This window comes from Lissotriton vulgaris, chromosome 2_1 (genome assembly GCF_964263255.1).
Source record: "Lissotriton vulgaris chromosome 2_1, aLisVul1.2, whole genome shotgun sequence".
Taxonomy (NCBI): Eukaryota; Metazoa; Chordata; class Amphibia; order Caudata; family Salamandridae; genus Lissotriton; species Lissotriton vulgaris.
Genome location: NC_141687.1, coordinates 2,077,185,627 through 2,077,212,212, shown reverse-complemented (window position 1 = coordinate 2,077,212,212; position 26,586 = coordinate 2,077,185,627). Strand labels below are relative to the sequence as shown.

At 43.6% G+C, this 26,586-nt stretch overlaps 1 protein-coding gene across 5 annotated transcripts in view; it reads left to right on the top strand.

Moving 5' to 3' along the window:
• MYO5A (myosin VA) overlaps window positions 1-26,586 on the top strand; it is a 712,580-nt gene that overhangs the window by 433,729 nt on the left and 252,265 nt on the right. For all 5 annotated transcript variants that reach the window (XM_086958311.1, XM_086958310.1, XM_086958309.1 and 2 more), the window contains exons 5-7: window positions 14,803-14,959; window positions 18,589-18,732; window positions 19,917-19,998. In XM_086958311.1, the coding sequence (XP_086814437.1) occupies window positions 14,803-14,959; window positions 18,589-18,732; window positions 19,917-19,998 (383 nt within the window). The remainder of the gene's footprint in view (window positions 1-14,802; window positions 14,960-18,588; window positions 18,733-19,916; window positions 19,999-26,586) is intronic.

Below are 26,586 nucleotides of genomic sequence, written 5' to 3'. Positions count from 1 at the left end.
GAACAACCCGCTGTTTCCCAACTCTTTTTCTCATCATCTGGTGCATTTTCCTGAACACTTCCTAATTCATCCCACGTATGCGCTGCACATTTGACCACTGCTATAGCTGTCGGGCCTTGCAATGCCTCTAACAAAAGTCTCACGAATTCTCCATTCCTAATGGGAGAACCCGAGGAGGTCATGTAACCTCTTTGAGACCACAGCTGCCCGTAATCGTGAACTACCCCGAAACCATACTGGCTATCGGTGTATATGGTGACTCGAAGTTTGTCGCCCGCTAAGCAAGCACGAGTCAAAGCAACAATTTCAGCTACCTGAGCGGAGTGTACTCCTTCCAGGCAAGCGGCTTCTATTACTCTCGTAATTGTGCAAACTGCATAAGCTGCTCTCAGCTGACCGATATTGTCTCTTACACATGAACCATCAACAAAGAAAATTTCATCTGGGTCAGTCAATGGCTCATCCACAATATCGGGTCTCGGTTTGGTGCATAGTTCAGTCACATCAAGGCAGTCATGATCTGTACAAATTTTGTCATCAATCTCGTTTGGAAGTGGCATCAAAGTTGCAGGATTCAAGACGGAGCATCTTTTTAGGGTCACATTCTCGGCAGCCAGTATGACTTGCTCGTAGCGTGTGAGCCTGCTATTTGTCAGATGCTGAGTCTTAGTCCTGGTCATTAACAATTCTACAGAATGCGGTACATACACCACTAACTGATGTCCCATGACTACGCTTTCAGAACGTTCAATGCTGACACCCGTTGCAGCTACGGATTTGAGACATCCGGGCAACGCTGCGGCTACTGGATCTAATGTAGCCGAAAAATACGCTACTGGCCTGCGCGCATCTCCATGTATCTGGGCCAAAACTGCTAACGCGCATCCCTCTCTTTCGCAGCAGTAAAGCAAAAACGGTTTTGTGTAATCGGGCATTCCTAAAGCCGGGGCACGACATAAGTCCTCCCTCAGCTGCAAAAACGCCATCAAACAATCCTTGTCCCATGGTACCGGATCACTTACTCCTTTGTGCGTCAGTTGTAATAAAGGTTTTGCCTTCAGTGAGAAGTTGGCTATCCACTGCCGACAATAACCGACCATACCTAGAAACATCCTGACTTCTCTTTGTGTTGTAGGCGCGTTCATTTTCATGATCGCCTCTATTCTGTCTGGAGACACCTTCCGCTTTCCCTTTTCAATCCTATGGCCCAAGTATTGCACCTCAGTCTTACAATATTGCAATTTACTTGGAGACACCTTGTGTCCGTTCTCGGCCAAGTGATTTAACAAGGTTATGGTGTCTTCTCTGCAAGCTTCCTCAGTTTCTGACGCAACTAGGAGGTCGTCTATGTACTGGACTAGAACCGAATTCTTGGGCAGTACTAGACTTTCAAGATTTCTTTTTAATAGCTGGTTAAAGATCGATGGGCTTTCTGTATACCCCTGAGGGATACGACACCATGTTAAGACGCGATCTTCCAGCTTAAAAGCGAAAAGATACTGGCTCTCTTCATCTAAAGGTATCGAAAAGAAAGCCTGGCACAAATCTATCACTGTAAACCATTCAGCTTGGAACGGTATCTGAAATAATATCACTGATGGATTCGGTACCACTGGACAACATGAGACAACAATATTATTAATCTTCCGAAGATCCTGCACTATTCTGTATTTTCCACTAGGCTTCTGCAAACCCATAATCGGGGAGTTACATGGACTTCCCACGATCTCCTTCAGTATTCCCTGTTTAATCATGGATTCGATCACAGGCTTTATTCCTGCAATCGTCTCTGGAGTCAACTTGTATTGCGGGGTTCTTGGATACTCAGCATTGGGTCTTACCAAGATTTTTACTGGTTCTACTCCTTTGATCAGACCTATTTCTTCTCCAGTAAAATCCCACACCTCAGCTGACACTTTCTCCCTCAAATCCTGTGGAAGTTCTTCCATTGTTAAAGTAGGATATAGTTCCACGCACTCTTGCGAGTTTACAACCTTAAAATCGGCATCCTCATCATTGGTCTGTACTTCTACTCCTTCAGGTGTGCAATGTATTGTGCAATTCAGTTTACACAATAGATCTCTTCCTAGCAAACACACAGGACTAGAATCACAGATCACAAACTGATGTTCGTCACTGTAATTCCCTATCTTTACTGACACTGGTTCGGTCAGAGGATTAGTCATCCTCTTGTTTGCGACTCCTACCACCTGAATCGTTTCTCCCGATATTGGCAAACCTGGGACTACCGCTGATCTCAACGTGGATCGAGTGGCCCCTGTATCCACCAAAAAGGTTGTAGGACATCCAGCTACTTCAGCCTCTACGTATGGTCCTCTCTGATCTACTTCCAAGGCTGCTCCTAGAGTACAGTCTTCCTCCCTGTTTACTCGTTGCCCTGTAAGAGGATCAACGTAATAGCATTCTTCTCCTCCTACAAACAATGGCATTTGTCTATAGGTTTTCCCTCCGTTTGTGATGCGAGGTGGTTGAGGAAACGGGGCTCGAGGAGTCTGAGTCCCCCCTTTGATAAACTTTCCCTTCGGGGCTGCGGCTCCACGTTATTCTGTACCTCTTCCTCCTCTTGTTCTAATTCCCCTGTCTCAACATTGTAAGGACACTCGCGTCTCCAATGTCCCACTTCGTTACACTGATGACACCTAGTTGTCTTTTTCAGTGTCGCGATATCCATTCTCGGTCTCGGTCTTTCCTCCTCATCTCTGCTCTGATTATTCTGTTTCTTTGCTTGCGTTCCTGTTCCCTGTTGCCGCTGTCCACCCTTTCCAGCTGCTTGCATTTGTACCAGCATTAACTTTTCCTTGAGTTTCTTCGCTTTCGAATCTATCTCATCGCTACAGTACCTTGCATACCTCAGAATTTCGTCTAAAGGTTTGTTTTGCCAACAAATCAGATGCTGTTGTATCATCAGGCTTATGTCTGGTCTCAATCCTAAAACAAACTTCGACACAAACTGTCCTATGTCTTTAGGATCCATTACGTCTAACCCACTGTATTGTTTAAATGCTTTCAGTAGCCTCTCATAGAACTCGTGAACTGTCTCTTTGGGCTCCTGAGTTGTTCGATCTATCTTAACCCAGTCTATGTCTTGTACTGGCACTTTCTCCTTTAGCCATGTTATTACCCTTTCGTATTTCTCCATGACTCTGTCTGATGGACCATTTGTCCGAATATCTCTCGGAGGCTCGCAAGTAGGCCATTCAACATTAAGTTTGCATGCCGTCCACAAATCTCCGGGTACTACGATATCGAACAATGTGTTCAAATCGATCCACAGCACCTTAGAGATCTTCACGAACCTCTCTACCTGCTTGTACCACTCAACGGGATTTTCTCTAAGCTTTGGGAAGGAATTGGTAAATGCCGCCAAATCCCCCCTACTCCAGGGTACGTGAACATAGTTTCCGTTCGCGATTTCTCGCAATGGGAAAGCTTCCATTCGCATTAGGTCTGTATCCGGGGACCTTGTAAGTGAACTCCTTCTTACGGATCCCTTCTTAGACCATCTTTCCTCCCATTTATCCAAATTCCTCCATAGTCTAATACTCTGAATCAGTTCCCTTATGTGTACCTTCAGCGCGATCGTTCTACGCTCATCCAGATCCTGATCCGAGCAAGTTAACCTATGATTACCCTGTAAAGCTTTGGTTCGTGACAGGTCTATCATATATCTATTTGCCAAATTCGATAAATTTTCATGAGCTGACCTCGCTCTCCGAGTAATGTCCTTTGATAAGAACAATATTTCATCTGGTGCGTACAATTCTAATCTCTCTATTGTCACGGTGCCATCAATTATTTCATCTAAGTCGGACTTCAAACTCATTACATCGAGCCGTTTTGCTTTTATTTCAGCTCTCAGTATGTCAGTCCTAGGTGGTTCGCTCATACCTCTCTCACCTCCACTATGCGCCCTACGCCTAAACACAGGTGAGTTATGAGGAGTTTTCTTTCCATCTCTTTCTTCCCACCTCTCTAGATCCCAAGCCTTTCCATCTTCCCGTGGGGTGTGGTGGAACATTGCTCCATCCCCCATCCCTACAGTGCGCCTTTTCGGCTCGGTTTCTCCAGATTCGAGATAGGATCCACCGTTCTGTTCAAAATCACTGTAACTCGCTTGCTGTCTGGTGTCGCTCAATAACCGATAAGGTCCTTCATGGCCCTCCATGCTCCCGCGATCTCGTTCTTGATCACCAGAAGTATGGCGGGACGTTTCGCGACTCCCTATATTCTCATGACTTCGCCCATGATCACCGGATGCATGGCGAGACCCTTCACGACTCTCCATGTTCCCGTGATTCCAATGTTGCACCGTTTCACCCGGGGTATGGTGAGTGCATCTGAAAGTATTACGGTACTCCTGCGTCCTTCGTTCTCCTTCACTAAAGGTGACGCGTGGCACTTCGCCACACCCTGTACTCCTGTCGTCGCACCTTTGCCTATTGCCGCTGATAGTAGGACAATTAATTCCTCTGCTTTCCTGACTCCCTCTCTCCCACTCCGGGCTGCTTTCGCCAGCTCCACAATGAGAGAGGATCCGGTTATCCTGAACTCTCCACTCTGCTCCTGTTTCTAAACTTTTATTCCGAGCCTCTTCGGCAGTATCCCATTCTTTCAGGTATTCCCTTAATTCTTTATGGGTTTTCGGTTTTGGTCCCCTTAAGTCCATTGGCCCTCTTTGACGCCCTTGTTCTACCCAGGGACCTGTTGCGGCATCTAATGGAGTACTCCGACTCATCGGTGCTAATATCTGTCTCTGAGGATTCATCATGGTATCCCTATTCTCCATCTCTGCCCTTTTCCTATCCCATCGTGCCTGTTCCTCCTGCTGGACCCCTTCTGGGTTGTAGATTGACACAATAGGGCCTATGGTAACAGGTACTTGTAGAGCATCCGGCATTTGATAAGACCTTGCATGTTGCGTTTCTGGCATTTTCTGGACCACAAATCTTCCCACTACTCTCTGTTCGGAACTAGATTGAGGTACTTCCTCCTCTTTCTTAGCATCCCAATCTGTTACTGGGATCGATTTATATTCCCCCCATCTAGCTCCGTCCTCTTGTGGTAATATAGGACTTGCGGCCCCTCCGCTGTACGGAGGTGGTCTATCTGTTAATAGCCTCTCTATCAGTTCCTCTTCTGTCTCGCTTTCCTCTTCTTCCTCTAGAGGTTTCCTTTCTCCCGTGGCTTCTATCATTGTGAACAGTTTGTCCGCTTCTATCTTTTGCACTCTCCATTTCTTAGCTTCCTCATCCCATTTGGCATCCTGTACTGCCTTTACTGATCGTCTCACTCTTTCTTGGCGCCTCTTTACGCTCTTTTCGTGTGCTGTTCTAAACCATACACTAAGTGCTTCGAACTGTGTTGGCCTCGGTAGAGGTCTTGTTGCAAGCATTACCGCTTTTAGTTCGTTCAACACATCTAGCTTAAACGTTCCGAATCTCGGAAACGTCAGTTCCTTACTCCCTTCAGTCAGCTTATTCCACTCGGAAATCCATAATATCGAGTGCAAGCCTACATTCACTGCCATATAATAAGCTGGTGTGCCTTCTGGTGGAGCTTCCTCTCCGGCATATAAGTTTCTTCTATTTCTCCTAAAGAGTGCTCTTAAACTCTTAAAACACTTCATTTTCGATACTTTACAATTTTCCTCTTACTCTTCCTTGTTTACGTCCCGATGACAACCAACCAATCCCTACGCGGCTCTCACTAACCGGCCTATCTCCGCGCGACACTACGCTGACGTCTGACAAACTAACCAATCTCAGCGCGGTTCTATGCTGACGTCACTCGTTCCCTCTTGCAGCAATTCTCCTTCTTTCTCAACCCGTCTCACGATTTCGCATGCGTTTTCATTCATACACCGAAAAATGACTACTTCCGTCCAAGCGATCACTTTTCTCTGACTGTACGGCCACAGTCTAACTGTAATTGTCACCTCAACTGACGAAACGTCTTCCCTCTTACGGTCAGACGATCGCCTCAACTGATAGGTTACTTACACACAGTAAACGTACGACCAGCGTCCGTTACTCATTCACTCACTCTTACGCTCCCCCTATCATCGGTCTGCCGGGAAATCAATGGTACCTCATGACCCCCTTTCAATGGTAGACAAATTACTCTGGGTGTTCGATACACCCGAACCACTTAAGTCCTTCCCTGGAGCTTAAGATTTCATCCGGTTGCGCGCGCTCACAACCTTCCCTCAATCACACTACAGGCATTCAACTCCGCTTGACATTACAACACAGGAACAACATAAAACACCGCAATCTTACAACGCATGACCCTTATACTCACTCTCGACCGACTCTGCTGCTTTTCTCTCGTCGCACCGTCAGCACCGTCTTCGGCTGCAATTCTTCTTCTGGTCGTCGATGACTAGGGACCTTGGGGTAAACTAAACCTGGCCTAGGTCGTCTTCCTCAAGAAGATAACCATCCTCTGCTACCAACTGCGGGGAATGAGATTTTGATATCAATTTATGATCAATTTAATAACTTATCTCATTCATCTATTTTGGACCGCTAGTATCTGTCATTGAGTAAAAGACAACCCCCGCATAGGTTAGACAAACCCCATTAACTGACGCCACTCTGAAGAACCACTTACAACTGATAAAGTTTAAAGTTTTTATATAAAGTTAATTTGAATGCAAATACAATCCTCACAGGATAAACCTCAAAGTATACAAAAGAATACAAAACCAATTCCAATATCAGCAATTTAAAGCTTCGATGTGAAGTGGTTCCTTGGCGTCATCTACAGAAAGAGAAAAGTATCACGTTAAATCTGTCCCTACTCTATGCTATGTGACATCCCTACTTCGCAAGTTCCTAACCTAAAAAGGTGTCAGCAGTTTGACTCCCAAAGAAGTTCAAACTCTCTTAGCCTCTAAAGGTAACTTAAGTTTAAGAAGCAGTACCCTCTCTGCCTACCCATCCGCTCTTCTAAGGGTCCTCGGCCTACTGCTCTCTTGCGCTCTGATCTCTCTCAGCGCATCTGCTCAAGTCATCTACCCTTCGCCCTTCTCTCTCTGAGCTGTTCTGAGCTAATCGCCTTGGCTAATCGCTATCTTATCCCCGGGGTGCTGTCCCTAAAATACACAATCACAGTGTGGGTGGAACGCCCCTTGACGCCCACCACGGACTTTCCCCGATGATGTCAGCTTCTAGCTTCGTCCATTGCTTCATCTCTTTCGCCGTCCGTTAAGTTGACCTTTCTTCTTTAGATGTCATCTTCATCTTCTTGTTGGCGACTTCAACTGACACTTTCAGATCAAAAGTCATATAAACTTAAACAAGACTTTAACTTACAACTGCTATTCTTGACCCTTCTAGGTCCTGTGAATGGTCATTCAAAAAACAAGTCTCAAATTCTAAGAGCTTCTTAACACGTTCAGGCCATAAACCTTGTCCAGCGTTGTCACCTTAAATCTAACAAGTGCTAGACTTCTTGGCTCTCACGTCCACATCAAACTATTCACGACTCCTGTGAGTCCACTAAATTACACACATTGGACTGTGCTCCTGCTAACCCTTGGTCAGTCAGGTTAGAATCACAAATGACCTAAACCTTTCTAACATTCTTACAAAAAGCCTTCTACACAGTATAACCTTTAACATATATTTTCGTATTTAGCAAAAGTCTGTTACATATATGTGAATACATTGTACATAGAATATAAACTACGTAAAGCATAACTTTATTCTCATTCTCTATATCGTTTTATACATGTTCTACACATTTCTTCACGTTTCATTTCTCGCCGCTTCTCCGTTTAAAGGTTACACACGTACATGAATTCTACCTTGCGCGTTCTACATTTCGTAAGCATTTCTACACCATCTCTACATCAGCCCACTACGTATACGGGCCTTCTAAATCTAATACATGTCCTAAAGTGAATACAGTTACGTTTCCTATATTACTTTAGATTATATCGGTTATCTATATGCTATAAGTGTCAACTTCACGTTACGATATACATTTCATTCCTACGTTATACAATGTGCTTGTAAATATGGCCTATACATAATTTTTATTCAAATTTGCGCTCTCTCAGTCTTGAGACGCTGTCAGGGAGTGCTGCCTGTTTTTCTGTTGATTGAACATCCATCTCTTGAGGTCTTTCCTGAATTGCTGGAGTGAGGGTGAGGGTCTGAGGTGCGGGGGGGGAGGGGGCCTTTCCAGACCTTACCCACCAGATGGTATAAGGAGTTGCCTCTGCTGTATGTCCGGAGGATGTGACGGGTGGCAGCTGTGTCAAGGGATCTGAATCAGAGTTTCCTGGTGAGCTGGTAAAATTTCACGCATTGGTTGAGGTTCGCCTGTCCTTCCTTGTGTAATTCCTTGTATGCGTGGATGAATAGTTTGTACTGGAACCTCTTCTTGACTGGTAGCCAGTGGAGTTTCCTAAGGAGAAGTTATGTGTGTCCATCTGGGGAGGTCGAAAATTAGCCTGGCCATTTTGTTCTGGATCGTCTGGAATTTCTTCATGAGTTGAGCTGTTATTCCTAGTTAGAGGGTGTTGTCGTAGTTGCGTCTGCTGGTGACAAGAGCATGTGTGACTGTTCGCCTGGTGTCTTTCGGCAACCATTTGAAAACCTTCCTGAGCATGAGGAAGCAGGCGGTGGAGATGGCGCAGACTTGCTTCTTCATGGATAGCTGGCTGTTGAGGATGAATCTGAGGTTACAGGCGTGTTTGGTTAGTATTAGGATTGAGCCCAGCCCCGGGGGCCACCGTTCGTTGTTCCAGTGTGTGGTACACTGAAAAAAAACTGAGCATCATCTGCATTAGTGTGACAATGTAAGAGTAGGCTGGTGATGAGATACATCTTAGATGAACCAGTGTATGTTAAATGGTTGCGGAGAACGTGAGAGACAGTGCAATAGGTCATGAAATGTTGCAGCAGCCGGACTAAACTGGTCTCAGGCGTACAGCCTATGGTATTCTACACAGAAAGGAACAAAAACAGTTCTATGCAGCCAACTCAGTTAACCAGTGTAGCAAAATCAAATGATTCATGGTGTTGGGCGAGTGGAGGTGTAGAGAAACCTAAGAAGCCAGCATCCCCGAGTTTCACAATATGTGAGTTAGCCAGAATGTTGTTTCAATTCTCAGTTAAAGCCGGCTTTTCCTAATTTCACAGCAGAGCAGTACTGAGTGGTCTGGAACTGCTTTTGTGCATCCTTGTGAGACCGCAGTCGGACAATGCTTAGTTGGGGCGAAACATTCAGCACAGAAATATCGACCTACTATTAAAGGGGGGCAGATGTTGTTAGGTTCACTTGCTCAAAATAGGCTCTGAATTATGGTTAAACGACAGAGGAGAGAGTTCATAATGCCCCTCTTTTTTGACATCTGATTCTACAAAGAACTGGCCAAAAAGAGATTAAAATGATAATAATGACCCTTCTTACCTGCAAGTTCTCTAATGTTAGATAACACACCTACTTTACTTTCGCTTTCTTATTTTTGGTGAAGCACTGGGCATTAGAAACGCACATTTTGTTACATATTCTTAAAAGTTTTTCTGGAAAGATTCCATGACTCGCACATTTCGCCATTTTACATTCAAGCCATACTTGGAATGTTGTTGTTTTTGAGTTACATGTGATCAAGCTGAGCCTGGCTGCTCGAGGCTTGGTGTGTTCTGCAAGCGAAGCCAGCCGGACCCCGACCTAATGCTCAGCACTTCTTCTCCACTCTGATTGTGCTTTGTTGACACCATTTGCCCAGTATTTACATACCAAGGACAAAGCACTGGAAGACACGATTACTTAAGGTGGTAACTGGCTACTGCTGCAGTCGCAGTAAATTGGGCTAAAAGCAGGAGTGGCCGGCACTGATCGGGGGTGGCGCGGCCTTGGGGGGAGTGGTAAGTGGATGGTCATTTGCCTAGAGGAAGGATAATGGGTCTGTTTATTTTGCAAAAAATAAAGACAATCATGTTCCTGTAGAAGGGCCCGAGAGACAGGCCCGCCGTTGCGGGCACCGGGCAATCCCCCGCTGGGCCGCATGGTTGGGGGCCGGTTTTGGGCCCCTGGGGGCCGTTTTTGTTACAGGGCCGTTTGCTGCAAAAGCGGTCCTGTAACAAAAACGGCCGAAAACCGGCCCTGGCACAGAGCACGGTCGTGCCCCCCCTCCCCCACGGGGGGCGGCCAATAACTTTGCCAGGGCCGGTTCTGGTTCCCAGTCCGGCCCTGCCGAGAGAGAACCTTTGGCCCCTTTAAGACCACAGACCTTGTGATATGAGGGCATCGGTATTCACCAACCAAGCTCCTTTTCTGGGGAAAAAGCAGAATTCAAGAATGACATAATGCGGTATTATACTAGATAGCATCCGCGGGAACATAGCACACGGTGCTGATGCATGAAAAGAAACATGTAACTGTGTGTATAAATAGAATTGACTGGCATCCACCCTGCAGCAAGCTAAATATAGCTTCCCTCTGTGGACGGGTTTCAATTTGCTCAAGGTCAATTGAGAGGGGTTGCCTCTTCTTTCAAGGTGATCTGGCGCTTTTTTCCCGCATCGCTGACGTTTGCCCAAATAGACATTCAACGCAGAATTATCAAACCCTTTAACATGCATTCTGTACTGCTGAGACGATGTATAAATTACAAAACGTGGAGGGTGATTATAAAATCACTATGTGGTTATCCCTTATTCACCAATGACGGGGATATCCCAAGGTACAAGTGATCTCAACTATATAGGATCACATTGCTCACATGGGATTTAAAATACAATGCAGATCGTTTGACTGAAGACAGTACCCACGCATGATAGACAGATTGTATATAATAAGGTAATTTAAACAAATGAGCGCAAAAATGTTGAGTTGTGTTCATTTTGTCTTTTTTTTTCTTTAGTTTTAATGTTACTGACCTTAATGTTTATAACATTTCTTTTTTTTCCGCCTTATGACCACTGGTACTCTAATCCACTAGCTCTCTCTTCGCCTGTGGGGGATTTGGCCCCCAATTCTTTCTTAATATCTCCCAACTGCACCTTTCGCTGTTCCCTATGCCATAATTATGCTGTCCTTTTAAAAAAAAAATTGAATCTGAAGATGCTTTCAGCCTAGAGTTTACTTTATCTGCCCTAGTTATCTCTAGCTGTCTCCATCCTTGGTCCCTCGGTTTTAATTTCCACCCTGCTGCTATATTTCACCAACCCCGTTTCACTAACTCTTTTTCCACTCTCTGTTCCAGATTTCTTTTTACTTTGTGCTGGGGGTATTCGATTTGCGCTCGCCCCTCCACTCCCCCCGTCCTTTGCACCCATTTGGCATCCTGAGCCCTCCCTACGCTATTTCTCTTGCTGTGTTTTTTCTCATGTCAGTGAATCTGGTTTCTCCATGCTCTTATCTACAACTCCTCAGGTGCCCACCTCTGTCCCCTTGTTCAAGGCCCTCCTGCATCCCACTCGGTGCCAATTTGAAAAATGCCTTTAGGATAATATTGTGCCTTTTATTTTCCGTCTTACATACAAATCATTTTTTGGTGAATCTTTCTTGAGTTTTTCCTTTTTGTTTATTACTTATAACATTTTCCCTTTCTTTATAAGTATGAGCTCGAGTTTTCTGACTCAACTTTGCTGATGCAAACCGACAGATTGTCCTTTTTCTGCACATTTAGCGAGACAGGCACAATGTTCGTGTTAGGCTCTGGCTGCAGCATCTCTCATGGGAATGCCCAAAACCTGCCAATTCTTTGGAATCGTTTGGTGTCCTTGCATAAAAGGTAATCACTGAATGGTCGCTTGAAGAAATCCTTTTAGACCAGTAAGGATCGTGTTATGCAAAGACAGTACTCAACAGCCAGCTGGGTCACCTCCATCACGAGAGTCCAAAAAGGAACCTAAAAATATCAAGTATGACCCATTTAACATGTAAGGAAGTGGATTGGGAACATTGCACTTAGCATGTGGTGCTGAAAATAATTTCACTGTTCTGGCCGACCTCAGACTCGCGTTGGCTTACAGTAAATGATTGTTCGGTGAAGCATTAGAATTTGACAGAACATATAGCGTCAACACAAGATGATGAATCTGGTGTGAACAAAGTTGATCATCTCATCATCTTAGTCACCTAACCACAGCCTAGGGCTTTTAATAAAGGGACAGCATCACTCGTACTGCTGTATTAATATGGTGCAGTGAGTCAGTTTAGCACTACTTTTCAGGGGCGTGGCACAAACCTCTAGCCAATTCCATGGCTTCGTAGAGTTACGGTGTCGGTTGACCTCTTTCCCTGATGGACAACTTAGGTCCTTTCCTCCAGAGAAGGTTTGAGCAGCAGGTGGATACTTCAATGAAACATAAGCAAAAGCAAAGGGCACTTTCCGGCGTGTTTTAAAGGTGGTTTTAAGAATATGTAATTTTACCCCTTCTTTCTTGAAGGATCAGTTGGGTCAGGTCTTCCCTGTCTCAGAGACCCAGGGTTAGGTTGTACTTACTTTATTTGTGGCTTTCTTAGAACACAAAACTAGCTTTGGTAAATATGAACACTTTTTTCAGAGAACGGTACGCGTAAAAATCAATACAAATGCTGATAAGGTTTGTATTTATTTGTATGGTGTATTTATATATTGCGCGCTAGGCTCCGGGAAACAGAGGAGCACTGCACACAGAACGGAATGTTCGTTGGTGAAATAGCCAAAAAAGAGATTGTAAAAATGATGGCGACAAAAGTCATGAGACAAATCAGGTTGGGTGGGCAGTGTGACCTTGCTGCATTTGTGCATAACCTTTTAAAAGTAGTATATATGTTAAGGTGTCATCTACAGGCATTTGTTGTTGAAGACATATTGTGGACAACAACACTTACAGTGGGATTTGTGCCATCCTTTTGCTTGCCATTGGTTGACTTTTTTCGCATTCTCATTTACATGCTTCTGATTAATAGCTGTAATTCCTGTTCTCATGCCTGCCTCTCCCCGAGCATGTAGTTTCTTTGCTCCTTCTAGTCAGCCCCCTCTAGCTGAGAATTATAACCCTGGCATTGCCTGTTTTTTTTCCTTCTTTGGCTGGTTGCTGATAATGGTGGTTTTTCTATCAGTTCTCTTGGATCCCCTTTCTTCTATTTGGCTCACAGGATTTTTGGTCTCCAGGACTCTTCATTGTCTTTGTTGATATTCTGGTATGTTTCAGCCTGTTTCCCATAGCTTACATTTTACATGAAATTTATATTGAGCCTTGCGTGACTATCTTCTCACGCTCTTAGCGGTGCCTTTAAATTAATTGATTGTATGCTCAGGGATCCTTAATACATTTATTGACTAATCATTGGTCAATCGCCTCCTATTTGTGTTAGGTGGTTATTGGTACTGTCATTGTGTAATTCATGAAATAAAGATTTCCCCTTGCAATTCTTCTATTCATATTTTTGGTTTATGGAACTTTTTTGGTGTTCCATTTTTAAGTCTTCAAAAGATTGCCAAAAGTAGCATATTCATTGCTCCTTATATTATACAATTGTCAGTGGGGTGACAGTCATTTATTCATGCATGATACGTCTTCAGTGTTTATGCTTTCATGTATTTCACTTTAGATTCCTCCGGCTATTCATTCACCAAATAAATACCGCCTCTTCGGTCTAGCAACTGTGTGCCAGTTCTCTCCAAATTTGTCCAAAGGCAGTGAGCCTATGGGATCTCCCAGAAACGGATAAAACTAAACAGTATGTTTGATGAAGCCACTTAACTGAAGACAATATTTATAGGTACAATAAAATGCAACAAAACTGTTCTTAGCTAATAGACTGAGGACCCTGAACCCTTGAATTCCCAAGATGTGCCCTCCACAAGTCCATGCTCCTGAGTGCACTGTATGGCATGCACAACAAGGTGCATGCCACACAGTGCACACAAGGTATTAGTGGTCCCACGGCAGCGGCATGACTTCTGGCTGTAACCCTCAGCCAAAGCATGCTGCTGCTGTGAGACCGCCCGCACCACTCGCCTATCCTAGACTCTACTCAGAATCTGGCAGGCGGGTGCACCACAGGCTTGGCGGTCCTCCTGTGGGCGCACCAGTGGTGGTCTTACAGGAGGACCGACAAACTCGTAATCCGGCCCTTAACCTTCACTTGCTGACTTATAAGTACAGCTCGGTTCTGGAAACGAGATTAGCTGACCTTGCTATTGCATTAAACATAAACTCTGTTATTGAAACATGTATATGGGTGTGTACCATCTCTGAAACTCGAAATAGGTAATATTTTCTGCTGTGCTAAAATTGAATTAGTGATAAGAAGTAGATAAATGAGGGAAGAATTGCTATACATTTATAAAAGCAATCCTGGAGGAGTGGTTCCTTTTATTCATGTTTTTAGTAAATGCTTGTGCAGTTTTAGGGGTCTATTGTGGTTACACTTCATATTGTATGCACACCACTATGATTTTGATCTTTAAAATAAACCTCTAAAATGTATCCCTTGTGTGTTCTTAAATGTGCAGTTTCTTAATAAATGATAGGTTGGTTACCACTGACTATCCTGTAATGTCTCATGAGTTTGATCTTTACCCGAAACACAGCTCGCTCAATGTTTGCTTAGTGGGTTGGTTGCATTGCATCTGGTTTTCTGATTTGGGTTGTCTCATTAAGTCCTTGATGCCAGTGTGTCTAGAAGACCGACTTCTGTGTTTCCAGAAAATGCATCAGAGGTTTGTACCCTTGGGGAGATGAGGAAAATGAACATCTGGCTGATTTGTAGTGGATCTGGGGTCCTTTAGAAGGTAAATGAGTAATGAAAATGTTGCATGTGTTTCAGAGATGAACGGAATCAATCAATCATCGTAAGTGGGGAATCGGGAGCAGGAAAAACTGTCTCTGCCAAATATGCAATGCGATACTTTGCCACTGTCAGCGGTTCTGCCAGCGACACCAATGTGGAGGAGAAAGTTTTGGCTTCAAATCCCATAATGGAGGTAAGTGGGGAACCTTCTTGTAGTGTTGTATTTAAACTGTAAATCTGTACATCAAATATTCTATGCAGTGGTTACAAATCTCCACCACGTTGTTTTCCTTGTGGTATGCGAGTAGCTTAGGCCAGATTGAAGCTACATGTTGAATTGCCTCTCTAAGCGTTTCAACTTGTAGATGGTACTTCTAAGTTTTGCGTGTTCCTTTTGTGGACTGTGTGTTCAAAATCTTTTTGGCTTCCATTCACTGCTATTTTAAATTTGATTTACCAAAGGCATTTCTCAAAGTAAATCCCTAATATTTTAAACTATAATAAAAAAGTACATTTAATTTTTTTAAAAATTTCCATTAAAGTGCTAATAAAAACCTCACAAAGGAGATTCATCAAGTAGTCAACCCCCTCTGGCTTTATACAGTGTGATTTCATCAGGCACTATATTTATCCTACTTCAATGCTTTCTTGAATTTTGTGCTGTTTCCAAGATGCTTAAATGTATTTTGCTACAGCTAGCACCGATTAGAATTCAGTTGACTGCACCAACTGTATAACAGAGCTCTGCAAATTTCTTATCCACAGAAAAACGCTATTTTTTTCTTAGAGATCCGTGGATAGGTAGGAACTGGGGAAACAAAGAAATATTTAATCAGTGTCATTAACAAAATAAAAAATGGTGATGAATTTCCCGTCGTTGCCACAGTGCGTAACTTGATGGCGCTGGTTGGATCCTCTTTCTGAACTGTTTTGGATTGGTGTTGCTATGCAAATTGCATGACATCCCTGGATTCACAGTGCACTGCATGGCAAAGCACTCATTTGGCAGAGAAGTTTAGATAGCCTTCGTAGTTGTGAACAAAAATAAGTTACTTCTGAAACAAAATGATGCAGCAAAATATTAGATATTGACAAACTAGACCAAAATTATTGCAGCATATGAGTGTTGTATGATGGTGTAGTTTTCATCATCCACTTCTATTGAATGAGCAACCGTAATCGACTGACAAAGGAGTAAAATACTCCCAAGAAACTTTGTAAGCACCCACTTCTCCCAAGATCACCCCCTTTTGCACACTCCTGTTTTTCTACTCCTGAATGTGGTCAGCAAAAAATACACAATATATACACACACACACAGATAAACACAAATCTTTTTCTGAAGTGTCCTTTTTGCATCTTGCACACAAGGTTCACAACAATTAAATAGGAAATTAAGGAAATCCTTCCAATACTATTTCGCACAAACATTAGCTATATGAATCACAAAAGCAAAAGCTAATCAGATACACTTTAGAAAAAAATGGGATCCTTTTTTTTGGGAAGTAGACTAAAAATTAAATAGTCTGTTCCTTTTCCTAAATTGCAGGACAGGTGGACATGCCCATGCCACTTGTGAATGAGGCCCAACTGGTCCTCCCGCCAACTCCAGCAAGGCTAAAGCTTGATTACGGGTTCGTGTTGAAACTAGGTGCCGTTTATCGCACCTCATAACTAATCATACTCCAGGTTGCGTTATTTATCAGGTGCAATAAATGGCACGTATCACGTGTTTTCGGATTTTGAAGTTTAACGCACCAAAATCTTGTGGTACAGTAAGTACCGTACACATTTCCCCAGTTCAATTTCAGCAGGTTTGACCTGTCGAAATTTAACGAAGGTTGAGGTATTTAACGCATCCGATAATTCTCTGAGGCGATAAAGAAGTCCCAACTCTTAATTCTGAACCGTCCGCAACAGGTTATCACACTGGTTAAAACACACCGACCCTCTCGTAATCAAGCCCATAGAGTATGATATTATCTGGTGATGCTATTCAAGAAAGAAGGAGTAAAATAAGTGGTGGGTAAAAATATACCATCTGTGCAGCGTTTCAGCTACAATTATTTCATGGCTTTCTGTGTCACGCAATGTTACAATAGCAACATAGTCTTTGGGCATTGCAGGACCAACCTCCTATCAGATAAACAACTTCATTTAATTGCTGCACTTCTTTACTTGAGTATCATGGTCCATAAATAACTGATGTTAAGGAAATGCTCCAGGAAATAAATACATTTGTCAACAGGAGACAGGATAAAGATTCTTTCAGTAAAGTAATTGGATTTCGAGTCCTTCAGTCAGAGCTCAATTAACTATTAACCAATCAAACGCTTGGCAAAGTGCCCAGGTTAACCCTGAAGGAATTTTACTATTCCACAGACTGGAATAAGGGAATTAAGTTGGATCTTTCCCCTGCTGCTCCACGTCCATCGGGTTCTGCGATGATCCAGGTGGAGGCAGGCGGATGGCGCACTCAGGCAAGCATCACTACATATGTCTTCAGGCAGCGGTACACCATATTTACTTACTTCATGAACTAAATAATATGTATGGCTAAATGCTGTTTTATTTTTACGGTTTATGAAATGAGGTAAGATACTTTCAGTTTTTTGGTAAAATACACTCAAATCTCAGGTGAGTTTAATAATATATTTTATTAACTTTGACTCATTGCAGTAGTATAAGATGAGTTTACTGAATGGTTGTGGTTAACTAAAAATGACGGTGGTGGATTTGTGTAATTTTTTTAAGCTCATTTGATCGCTCTTTGAAGGTCAGTATTTGCAGTGTAGAGCTGCACTCAGCAGTGGGGAAGTGCCCCGGACCCTTTCACTTCACGGTCTGCACTCATTTTCAAGAAAACATTTTTGCTGAAAGATTAAATATGCACAGAGCCTGAATTCAGAAAACGAAGTGTGCCCGATTTTCATTAATCTGTTATTGGCAGTTCCAGTGTGCATCTTACAAATACTAGTGAGGTTGCCGTATATTTACTAGTTTTCTAGCCAGTTATGAATGACTTCTTACTTGGTAAATGACACGAATTCACAACTGTTTCATTGAATCATGAATGGCGTGTTAAACTTACGTACCAACCCAAAAGTTGTTGGGTCATGGATTTTAGAAATAGAAAAAGTACGTCATCTTTACATAATATTTTCTGTACTAGTAGGTTCTGGGTTTTTCTAACACCCACGAGTGCCAAATTTATCGAACATGAACAAAAGTCAAAATCGCTCAATACTGGTGCATTCAACACTTGAACCGTTCCATCTGTTGCAAGTGGGTTTGGCATAAACCCTGCTCTTTACATGGATACAGATAAGTGCTGGTCCTGTGCAAGAGCACTTTCTTCCTACTGAGAAGTGCCAGTACTTGACCACAGGTGGTGATTCCTGTTGAGAATTTCAGGTACCCACTCTCCTTATCAAAAAAAAGAAGTACTGATGCGTGTATTATGGCGGTACCTACCCACAGAAAGCACCGCATATGCCCAGTGCTTGCACATCAGGACACTGAACTGTGTGTTTGTGGGGGAGTTTGTTTAACGTGCCTTGTTATGAGACGAAAGTTAGAAGTGGTGTTTAGTCCGACTGATCGCCTCGTACAGGACCTGGCTTTTTTATCACTGAGCTCCCTTTCTCCCGAAGGATTCCTCAAGGAGCTACACGATTAGTGTCCCCATGGTTTTGTGATTTTGATAATAAACTTGTTGCTATTTAACAGTGTGACATCAGAGACAGTTTTTCATCAAATGCGTTTCGACCATTGCATCAGTGGTGCTTGCAGACTTTATTTGCATTTTTATTCTCTTCCCAGTCCATAGGTAATGCCAAAACCACGAGGAATGACAACAGCAGCCGCTTTGGAAAGTATATTGAAATTGGCTTTGAAAGGAGGTACCGAATTATCGGTGCTCACATGCGGACCTACCTTTTGGAGAAATCCCGGGTGGTGTTTCAGGTATGTAACCCGGGTACAGTAACTGACCGTTCAGTGTGAGTGTAGTGTTTGCTCAGAATGCCTCTGACTTTGTCTAATGTGCATAAAGCCCTTACAGAGAGTTCTGCCTCTGTTTCTGTGCAGTGTACTTACGGCACTTAAAACTGTCTTTGTCCGCCGCTTTTAGACCTGGGAGGAAAAGGGTTCATATGGTGGCAGTGTTTATTAGACACCACCAGCCATATCACAATGGGCATTTGCCAATGCAGTTCTGTGGCGGCAATGCCGTCACGGAAAGGCATGCAGAGTATGCTCTGGGGGCCCGTTGCGGGCACCCAGGGACTCCGGGAGGGGTGGGGGGTGCACATGGGGGGTACCTATGGTACCCCCCTGCATTTCAAAGTACAACGTGGCAGGCACCGCGCAGTGCCTCTTACGTTGTGCTTTGAAATGCGCACCATGTATTTTTAACATTGCGGCGGGGGGTGCTTTCAGCACCGCCCGCCGCAATGGTAAAAATACCGGATGCTTTCGCCACTGTGGCGGGCACATCCTAATTCCCCTCACGGGACCCCCACCCTTTTGGCGGGCGGTCCCTTGTACCGGGAGGATGACGGGCGGGCAAAGACCACCCGCCATCCTAATGGGGGCCTAAGTGTCGTCTCTCCTCGCCTCTAGTATTTATACGGAGCTTGCATAGTTGCCTCTGCCCATGTGGGGTGTGCATTCACGAGAATTGTTTCTAAAGTGTGCACAGAGTGTATATCACATACAAAGAATTCCCTCTGCCTGTTACAGTATTTACATTAAATGTTGTTTTCTTCTGCATGGTAAAGAATTGTAGTGTGTGTATACGCAACATTTACAATGCATTTCCTCTTTGTAGGTAGCATGTAGCACTAACAAAAATAGTCTCTGCTTGTTGTAGCGTGTATATAGCACCTACTGCATACTGCCTGTGTATAATGTGTGTGAAACACTTACAAAGTAATTGTTTCTGCCTGTACATATATTTACTGAGACAGCATAATTATTGTGAACAGCAGCTCTAAGCTAGAGAGGAGGCGTGTCTGATGCTTTTTTTGGTTGCCACTTCAAGTCCCAAACTCAATTTTACTTGCTAAATGTGCAGTTAAGCAAATGAGAATTGTGCTGTTTAAAACCGGTGCATGTTTCATACTAGTAATTGTATTTTTTAATTTAAGGCTGAGGAAGAGAGAAATTATCACATCTTTTATCAGCTGTGTGCCTCCGCTGCCTTGCCAGAGTTCAAAATGCTTCGATTAGGTAGGAACTTTTTTTTTCTTGTTTCTTGCCTGAACATATTTTAAGGCATCATATAGAATAAACTTTGAGTGTGACGCTTCGTGTATATCTACTGTGCTTGTCAAATGCAGAGACAATGTTTTACAGAACACCGAACTGCTGTTAAAATGGGCTGCGCACTCAGCGCTCAGATTCAAACATGGCGAACACCAGGGCTTGGGAATACAGGCCTTGAGAAAACAGAGGACATCAATAAATAGCAATACGTAGAGGGCAAGGCAGGGGCGGCTCCTCCTCAATGGCGGAGGTGCATCGACCCACTGGCTCAGAGCCAGCAGGTGAAAAATAAAACAATATACTATCATTGTTTTATTTTTTACCCGCTGGCTCTGAGCCAGCGTGTGCAGGGTGGAGTGGAGTGGGGCCGGGGCCATGGGAGGGGGGAGGAGGACTGGCTTTGTGCACTTTTAACTGCGCATGTGTGCTTGGCTGGCCGTCTCAAGCCAACCGAAGACACATGCCCACTTAGGTTCCTCCAACCGGGCTGTATTGAACAGCCGGGTTGGAGAAACACCACAGGCTTTCTGTCCTGAGCAGAGCATCAAACCAGCCTGCTCAGGCCAACACCAGCACTCCTCTCAAAGCATGAGAGCAGCGTGGGGATTGCACAGGGAGTCTGATGCTGTCCCAGTGTCTGCTGGCACAAGGAGGAATGAAAAGCACATAGGTGTGTTGCGGGAGATGGCCGGCAGCTTCAGGTAAGTTTTACTTTGTTACTATTCTCCCCCCGCGGTCCACCAAGGCTCCCTTTCACCCACCGCACCACTTTTTGTTTGTGACGGCCGCCACTGGGTCAAGCATCAGTGCCATCTTAAGATTTTGTGGGTAAAAACATATTTTGGGGCTCCCTTTTCATACCGGTTTTGGATTTATTATCTGTTTACACTTAACTATTTATTTATTTATTTTATTGTTTTATAGAGCGCGAACTTGACCCGTTAGGGTATCAGAGCGCGTTACAGAGTCAAATAGTCACACAATAGGCATGATAAAACAAGAGTATACTGTACATTCAGCAGGGGGAGGGAGGTGCTGATTACAAGAGGAGTGGGAGTTACAAGGATAGTCAATATTATAGTTGCTGAAAAACAGGCCCCTGGTTTCTTGGTGGGGAGAGGTCTAAGGAGGATGGCAATAGTCTGAGGTGGTTGTGGGACGGGTTTAGCTGAGGAATTTACCCATGAGGAAGGATTTAGCCTCCTTTTTGAAGTGTGCCAGAGAGGGGATTCTTCTAATGACGGGTGGGAAGGAGTTCCACATTCTTGGTGCAGCCCCAGTGAACGCTCGATTATAGGTTTTTTTTCCCGAAAGCGTGCAAGCTTGAGAAGGAGGGCATTGGCTGATCGTGAGTGTCTGCTACCTCCGGATAACACAAGTTTCTGTGTAAGATACGCAGGGGAGTTTGACTGTAGGGCCTTGTGCGTGATGCATGCCAGCTTGAGTTGAATTCTGGCCGCGAGAGGAAGCCAGTTCAATGTTTTCAGATGAGGAGTGATGTGATTAAATTTCCTAGTGCCAGTGAGTAGTCTGTGGCTGCATTGAGGCAGGCTTTCAAGGGCGCTAGGGATATCTTGGGTAGACCAGAGTGGGTGGTGCAGACATATTCCAGCCTAGAGATGACTAGTGCTTGGACTGCAAGTTTTAGGTCGGGAGTATCAAGAAAGGGTTTCAGTTTCCATAGGTAGCTCAGGTGGAATCTGGCAGATTTGGCCATTAAGTTGATGTGGTCTCGCATGTTTAGGTTTTAATCCAAGGTTATTCCCAGAGATTTGGCCGAGTCCACAATGGTCGGGGGACAATTTAAGGCTGTGATGGCCTTGATCCATGCCTGGATCTCAGAGTTGCTCTTTGGTGGGGAGATTAGAAGGAACTCAGTTTTCTTACCATTGAGTTAAAGTTGGTTGGAGGAGAGCCATTGGATGGTCAGCTTCAGGGCCTCATTCAGGGAGAGAATCTACTTGAGAGATGAGATTTTTATATAGATCTGAGTGTCATCGGTGTACATATGGTAGGAGATATTTGTGGTGCGAAGGACTTCGGTAAAGGGTTCTAAATAAAGTTTGAAAAGGGTGGGGGTTAACGTTGATCCTTGGGGTACTCCCACCGAGACCAAGGAGGGAGCGGACAGGTTAACATTGATTAGGAATCTTTGAGACCGGTTTTGGAGGAAGGATCTAAACCAGTCAAGGACAGGGCCATCTAACCCCATCCTAAGTTTGAGGCGTTCCAGTAGCATCACGTGGTTGACCGTGTCGAAGGCCGAGGATAGATCTAGGAGGATTAGGAGACAGGTTTTGTCTTGGTCTAGGGCTTGTAGGGCATCATCGACGATGTGGAGCATGGTGGTTTCAGTGCTGTGTCCAGGTCGGAAGCCAGATTGGCGGTCATCGAGTAGGTGGAAGTTGTTGATGTGGTGACTTAGCTGCAGTTGCACACACTTCTCCAGCACTTTAGCTAAGAGAGGAATGTTTGAAATTGGTCTCAAATTGTCTGGGAAGGCTGGATCCAGCGACAACTTTTTCAGAATGGGAAGGACTTCGGCCGCTTTCAGAGAGTCAGAAATTGATCCCTGCTGGAGAGAGGCGTTCATTATTGTAGTCCAGCTAGGAATAATGGATTGGGCGGCGGTCGCCAGACAGTTTGAGGGGAGCGGGTCGTTGAAATGGTTGTTCTGGTTTAAGGTGGAAAGGATTTTGGCGACAGAGTCAACTTCATAGAGTGAGAAGTCGGTCCAGTGTGCTTGATTCTTAGGTGAGCCCTGTGGAGGCACGGGGAGAAGGTGGAAGGTCAGGTTCGGTAGCGGGAGTAAGGCAGAACTAAGTTCATTACCTAAGGTTTTGATTTTGTTAGCGAAAAACGAGGCAAATTCATCGGAAGTGATGAGAGACTTGGGGTTTTCTTTCAATGTTTTGGTCAATTTGTTCGATTGGTGTTTGACCAACTCGAAGAGTTTGCGTGGTTTGTTTTGGGCATTACCTAGTTCCGCTCTGAAGAACTCTTTTTTTGAGTTGAGGATGTTCTTATTTTATGTATATCTGGCCTGGCGGAGAAGTTTTAGGTGAGCGGCCGAGGGGTGCTGTCTCCAGGTTCCTTCGGCTTGTCGGAGGGATCTCCTCTCATTGTTGAGGGAACCAGTTGGTGCGTGGGGGGTGGTAAAAGATGTGGAGGTTGCATAGTTGAGTGGTGTTACTGCGAATTGAGAGGGCAAGGTATTCGCAGCAATCAGTAGTATCTGCCAGGAGCTCTGTTACAAGGAGGTTAGAGCGATAGATGCAGGCGATGCCACCACCTTTCTTGTTATGTTGTCTGTCTCCTGGCAATGTTATAGTTGGGGGGGACTATGAGGTCCAGGCATGGGGACTAGGAATCATTTAAGCCATGATTCTGTTACAATGGCTAAGTTGTTTTTATTGTTGAGAACTCATTATGCAAAACTATATTAAATTATATGTTAAGCTTTCAGAAACAGGTACAGGCAAAGACAGCTGGAAGGTCAAGCTGTTCGACTCCTGCCAGCTAATTAGTACCAAAAGAAACATCTGAAAAGCGTTGATAAAGAAAAAACACAGTAAGGTTTACTTGGTGGATGTTTATTTGGGCTGGCACATAGCACTACAATGAGGCATACGCACATACGGCTTAAAAGTGCAGCTTTATTAGCCAAATATTCAAAATCACAAAATAAATTGGCTTTGTAATACCTGTAAATAAACTGGCCAAAAGTAAAAAAATATATAACTTCAGTTAGCACAGCACATATTTAGAATCTTTTTGTAATGCCGAAGTATGATGGAAACAAAGATTTTAACACAATGAAGACACTTGGTGATGTGCAAATGATAAATGTTCGCTGAAACCTCACACATTATCTTCAGTTTGTGGTGCCCTGTATAGTTCTTTGCAAAATATGCTGTTTGTGAATTTAGTCCAGACGTGTAAAGGATCTTTAGATGTTTATTTGTACATAGTTATAAGTCATCCAGTTAAATCCAATACAAAGACCCCACCAGGAGCAGCCAGTATGCTGCTCAGCCCTTCTCAACTGACATCTCTGACTCTCAACATTCTGTAGCACATCATCTAATGAACATTGCACTAGCAGAGCAAGAGATTGCCTGAATACATAAAAGCCAGGATATAACATATCCCCTTTCCTTCCATATATAAAACAATATTGAATGAAAACAAAAGGAAAACCTAGTTAGAGGAAATACAAAGAATAAATACAAACAGATAAAAAGAAAGGCAAAAGGTGAGAATACCATCCTCTTTTCCTCCCAAAAATAATAACAAAAATAGAAAACACCTAACGACTACCTCAAGATATACTTGCTGGCCTGGCATGTATAAAAAGAGACAAGTCATACGAGACACTAACAAAGAATAGGAGATGAAAACCTCCAATGAACAAAAGAACACAACAGTAAGAGAAAAACAGAGAAGAACAAAGAAGAATAGAATCCAGAATCTACAGATGACACCAATAAGATATATCAAAAGAAAAACTAGGCTGAAATAGGAAGTAGTGAGACAATTAAAACAAATCACTCATACTTCCCATTAAATTCAAATCTCAATATTATTAGTCTATGTTTTTATTTTTATTTACTCGTAAATATTTTTATGTATCTTTTATGGTTCTAATGTACCGAAATAAAGATTTTGAATGAATTAAAATCTCAATATAATGGATGATGACATTGAAAACCAATTGAAAGCTGTAAATAAAACACATACAAATTGAGAATATCACACATTTGTATTCAACCCAAATACCCTGTGTAAAGGTAACATTGTAATAAACATGTGGTGAACAGGTGCACACTGTGCACTGAACTGATGAGACCAAACTCATTAAAAACACCATGTTAAAATATTGTGCACTGTTGTAAAGGGACTAAAACCCAAACGACATATCCTTAGTAGGGTAAACATAAAAAGTGTTGTGAACGGTAGGGATGGGAATACACAGAACGACACACCTTGTATAGAGGTCCAATGTCGTACACTGCAGTGATGGGACTGTGACCCATACTACACACCTCGAGTGGAGGTCATTAGTTGTGCACTAAACGGGAAAGAAACCCATGTGAGACACCTCCTGTAGAGGCAAAAATGTTGTGCACCGTAGAAGATGGGACTGCAACCCATGTGACACATCTCCTGAGAGACAAAAAAAATATTGTGCACTGTAGAAGATGGGACTGTAACCAATGTGAGACACCTCATGTAGAGGTCAGTGCTGTGCACTAGTTGTGGGGAAAAAAACACGTGAAGCACCCCATGAAGAGGTAGGAACATTGTGCACTGTACTATACTAAAACAATATTGTAGTGTCATTGGAGAAAAGACTAAAAAAGTTATGTACTCAAGTGATGTGAAACAAATCACATGACACCCTGTGTAGGGCAAAGTATGACATAAGTTGGCCTAGACTATTGCACAAACAAATGTGCTATGTTAGAGAAATATCCAGCAAAACCCTGTGCAGGTTTATAATACAGTAACCTAACTGGTACTATGGACAAAAAAATGCATGAAGAACAATGTTGTAGAATGCACATAATATAACATGACATACATAGTACATGGCTCAAGAAAAACATTTGTCACAAGCGAAAATGTCACTGCTGACAAGTGAGGCAGGCAAATGAATATCTCCACGAAGCATTGATCCGAGTAGATCCATAGAAACATAGACTGCAGATCACAGAAGTCCAAGGTTGTAGTTATGAACTCTTCAAAAGTGAATTGCCGCCATAGTCCAGTGCGTTCAGAGTGCCTCGAGGTTGTTAAAGACTAAAGACTAATAACCAACACCTAGAAAGACTTCAAAGAACTTTATTGAAAAACAGTCCACACAAAAAAAATGTGGTGGGCAGCTAGAGTAACGAGAAACAGCATAGGCTGTCACCAACCGCAAGATGGCGGCCGCACGGTGACGTTGCGCCGGATGGCTCCCAGCGTCACAATGCTTGAAAACGTGCACCACCAGCAGAATCACTGCGAAGAAGAAGGCGTCATAGAGGAACCTTGGAGAAAAGTGCAGCTGGACGCCGGTAAGACTGCACGTGCATAATTTAAATTTAAACATAAGGTTTTCAACTGCCAATTGTAATGGGGCTTAGTGGGACAAAGTAATTTGTTAAAAATAAATGATAGCTGCACATATGTGCACACAAAACCAATGACACAGATCCCCCGCATTTATTCTCCTTATGATGCGTAGCTCAGCGGAATACCGAGGTTCCGCGTTGCGGCCATAACAAGTGCCCAAATCTTGACCCAGGGTGGCATAGTATTACACATAGAATGACAGCAGAGACCCAAATAAAAAATTAACATGTAGCAGAAGGTTTCCACTTTACAGGCATAATGCCTGATGCAGTAGGTGTATGGACAGCTTGGCAGGAACAAGCAACATGAGGCAGAAACAAGCAGGCCATCGTTGAAGACAACAGAGAAAGTAGCTAACAAAGAGGAAGTAGGCAGCAGGGCAGTCGGTAGCAAGACATCTCGAAAAGAAGAACACACTTCCAGGGAACTGCA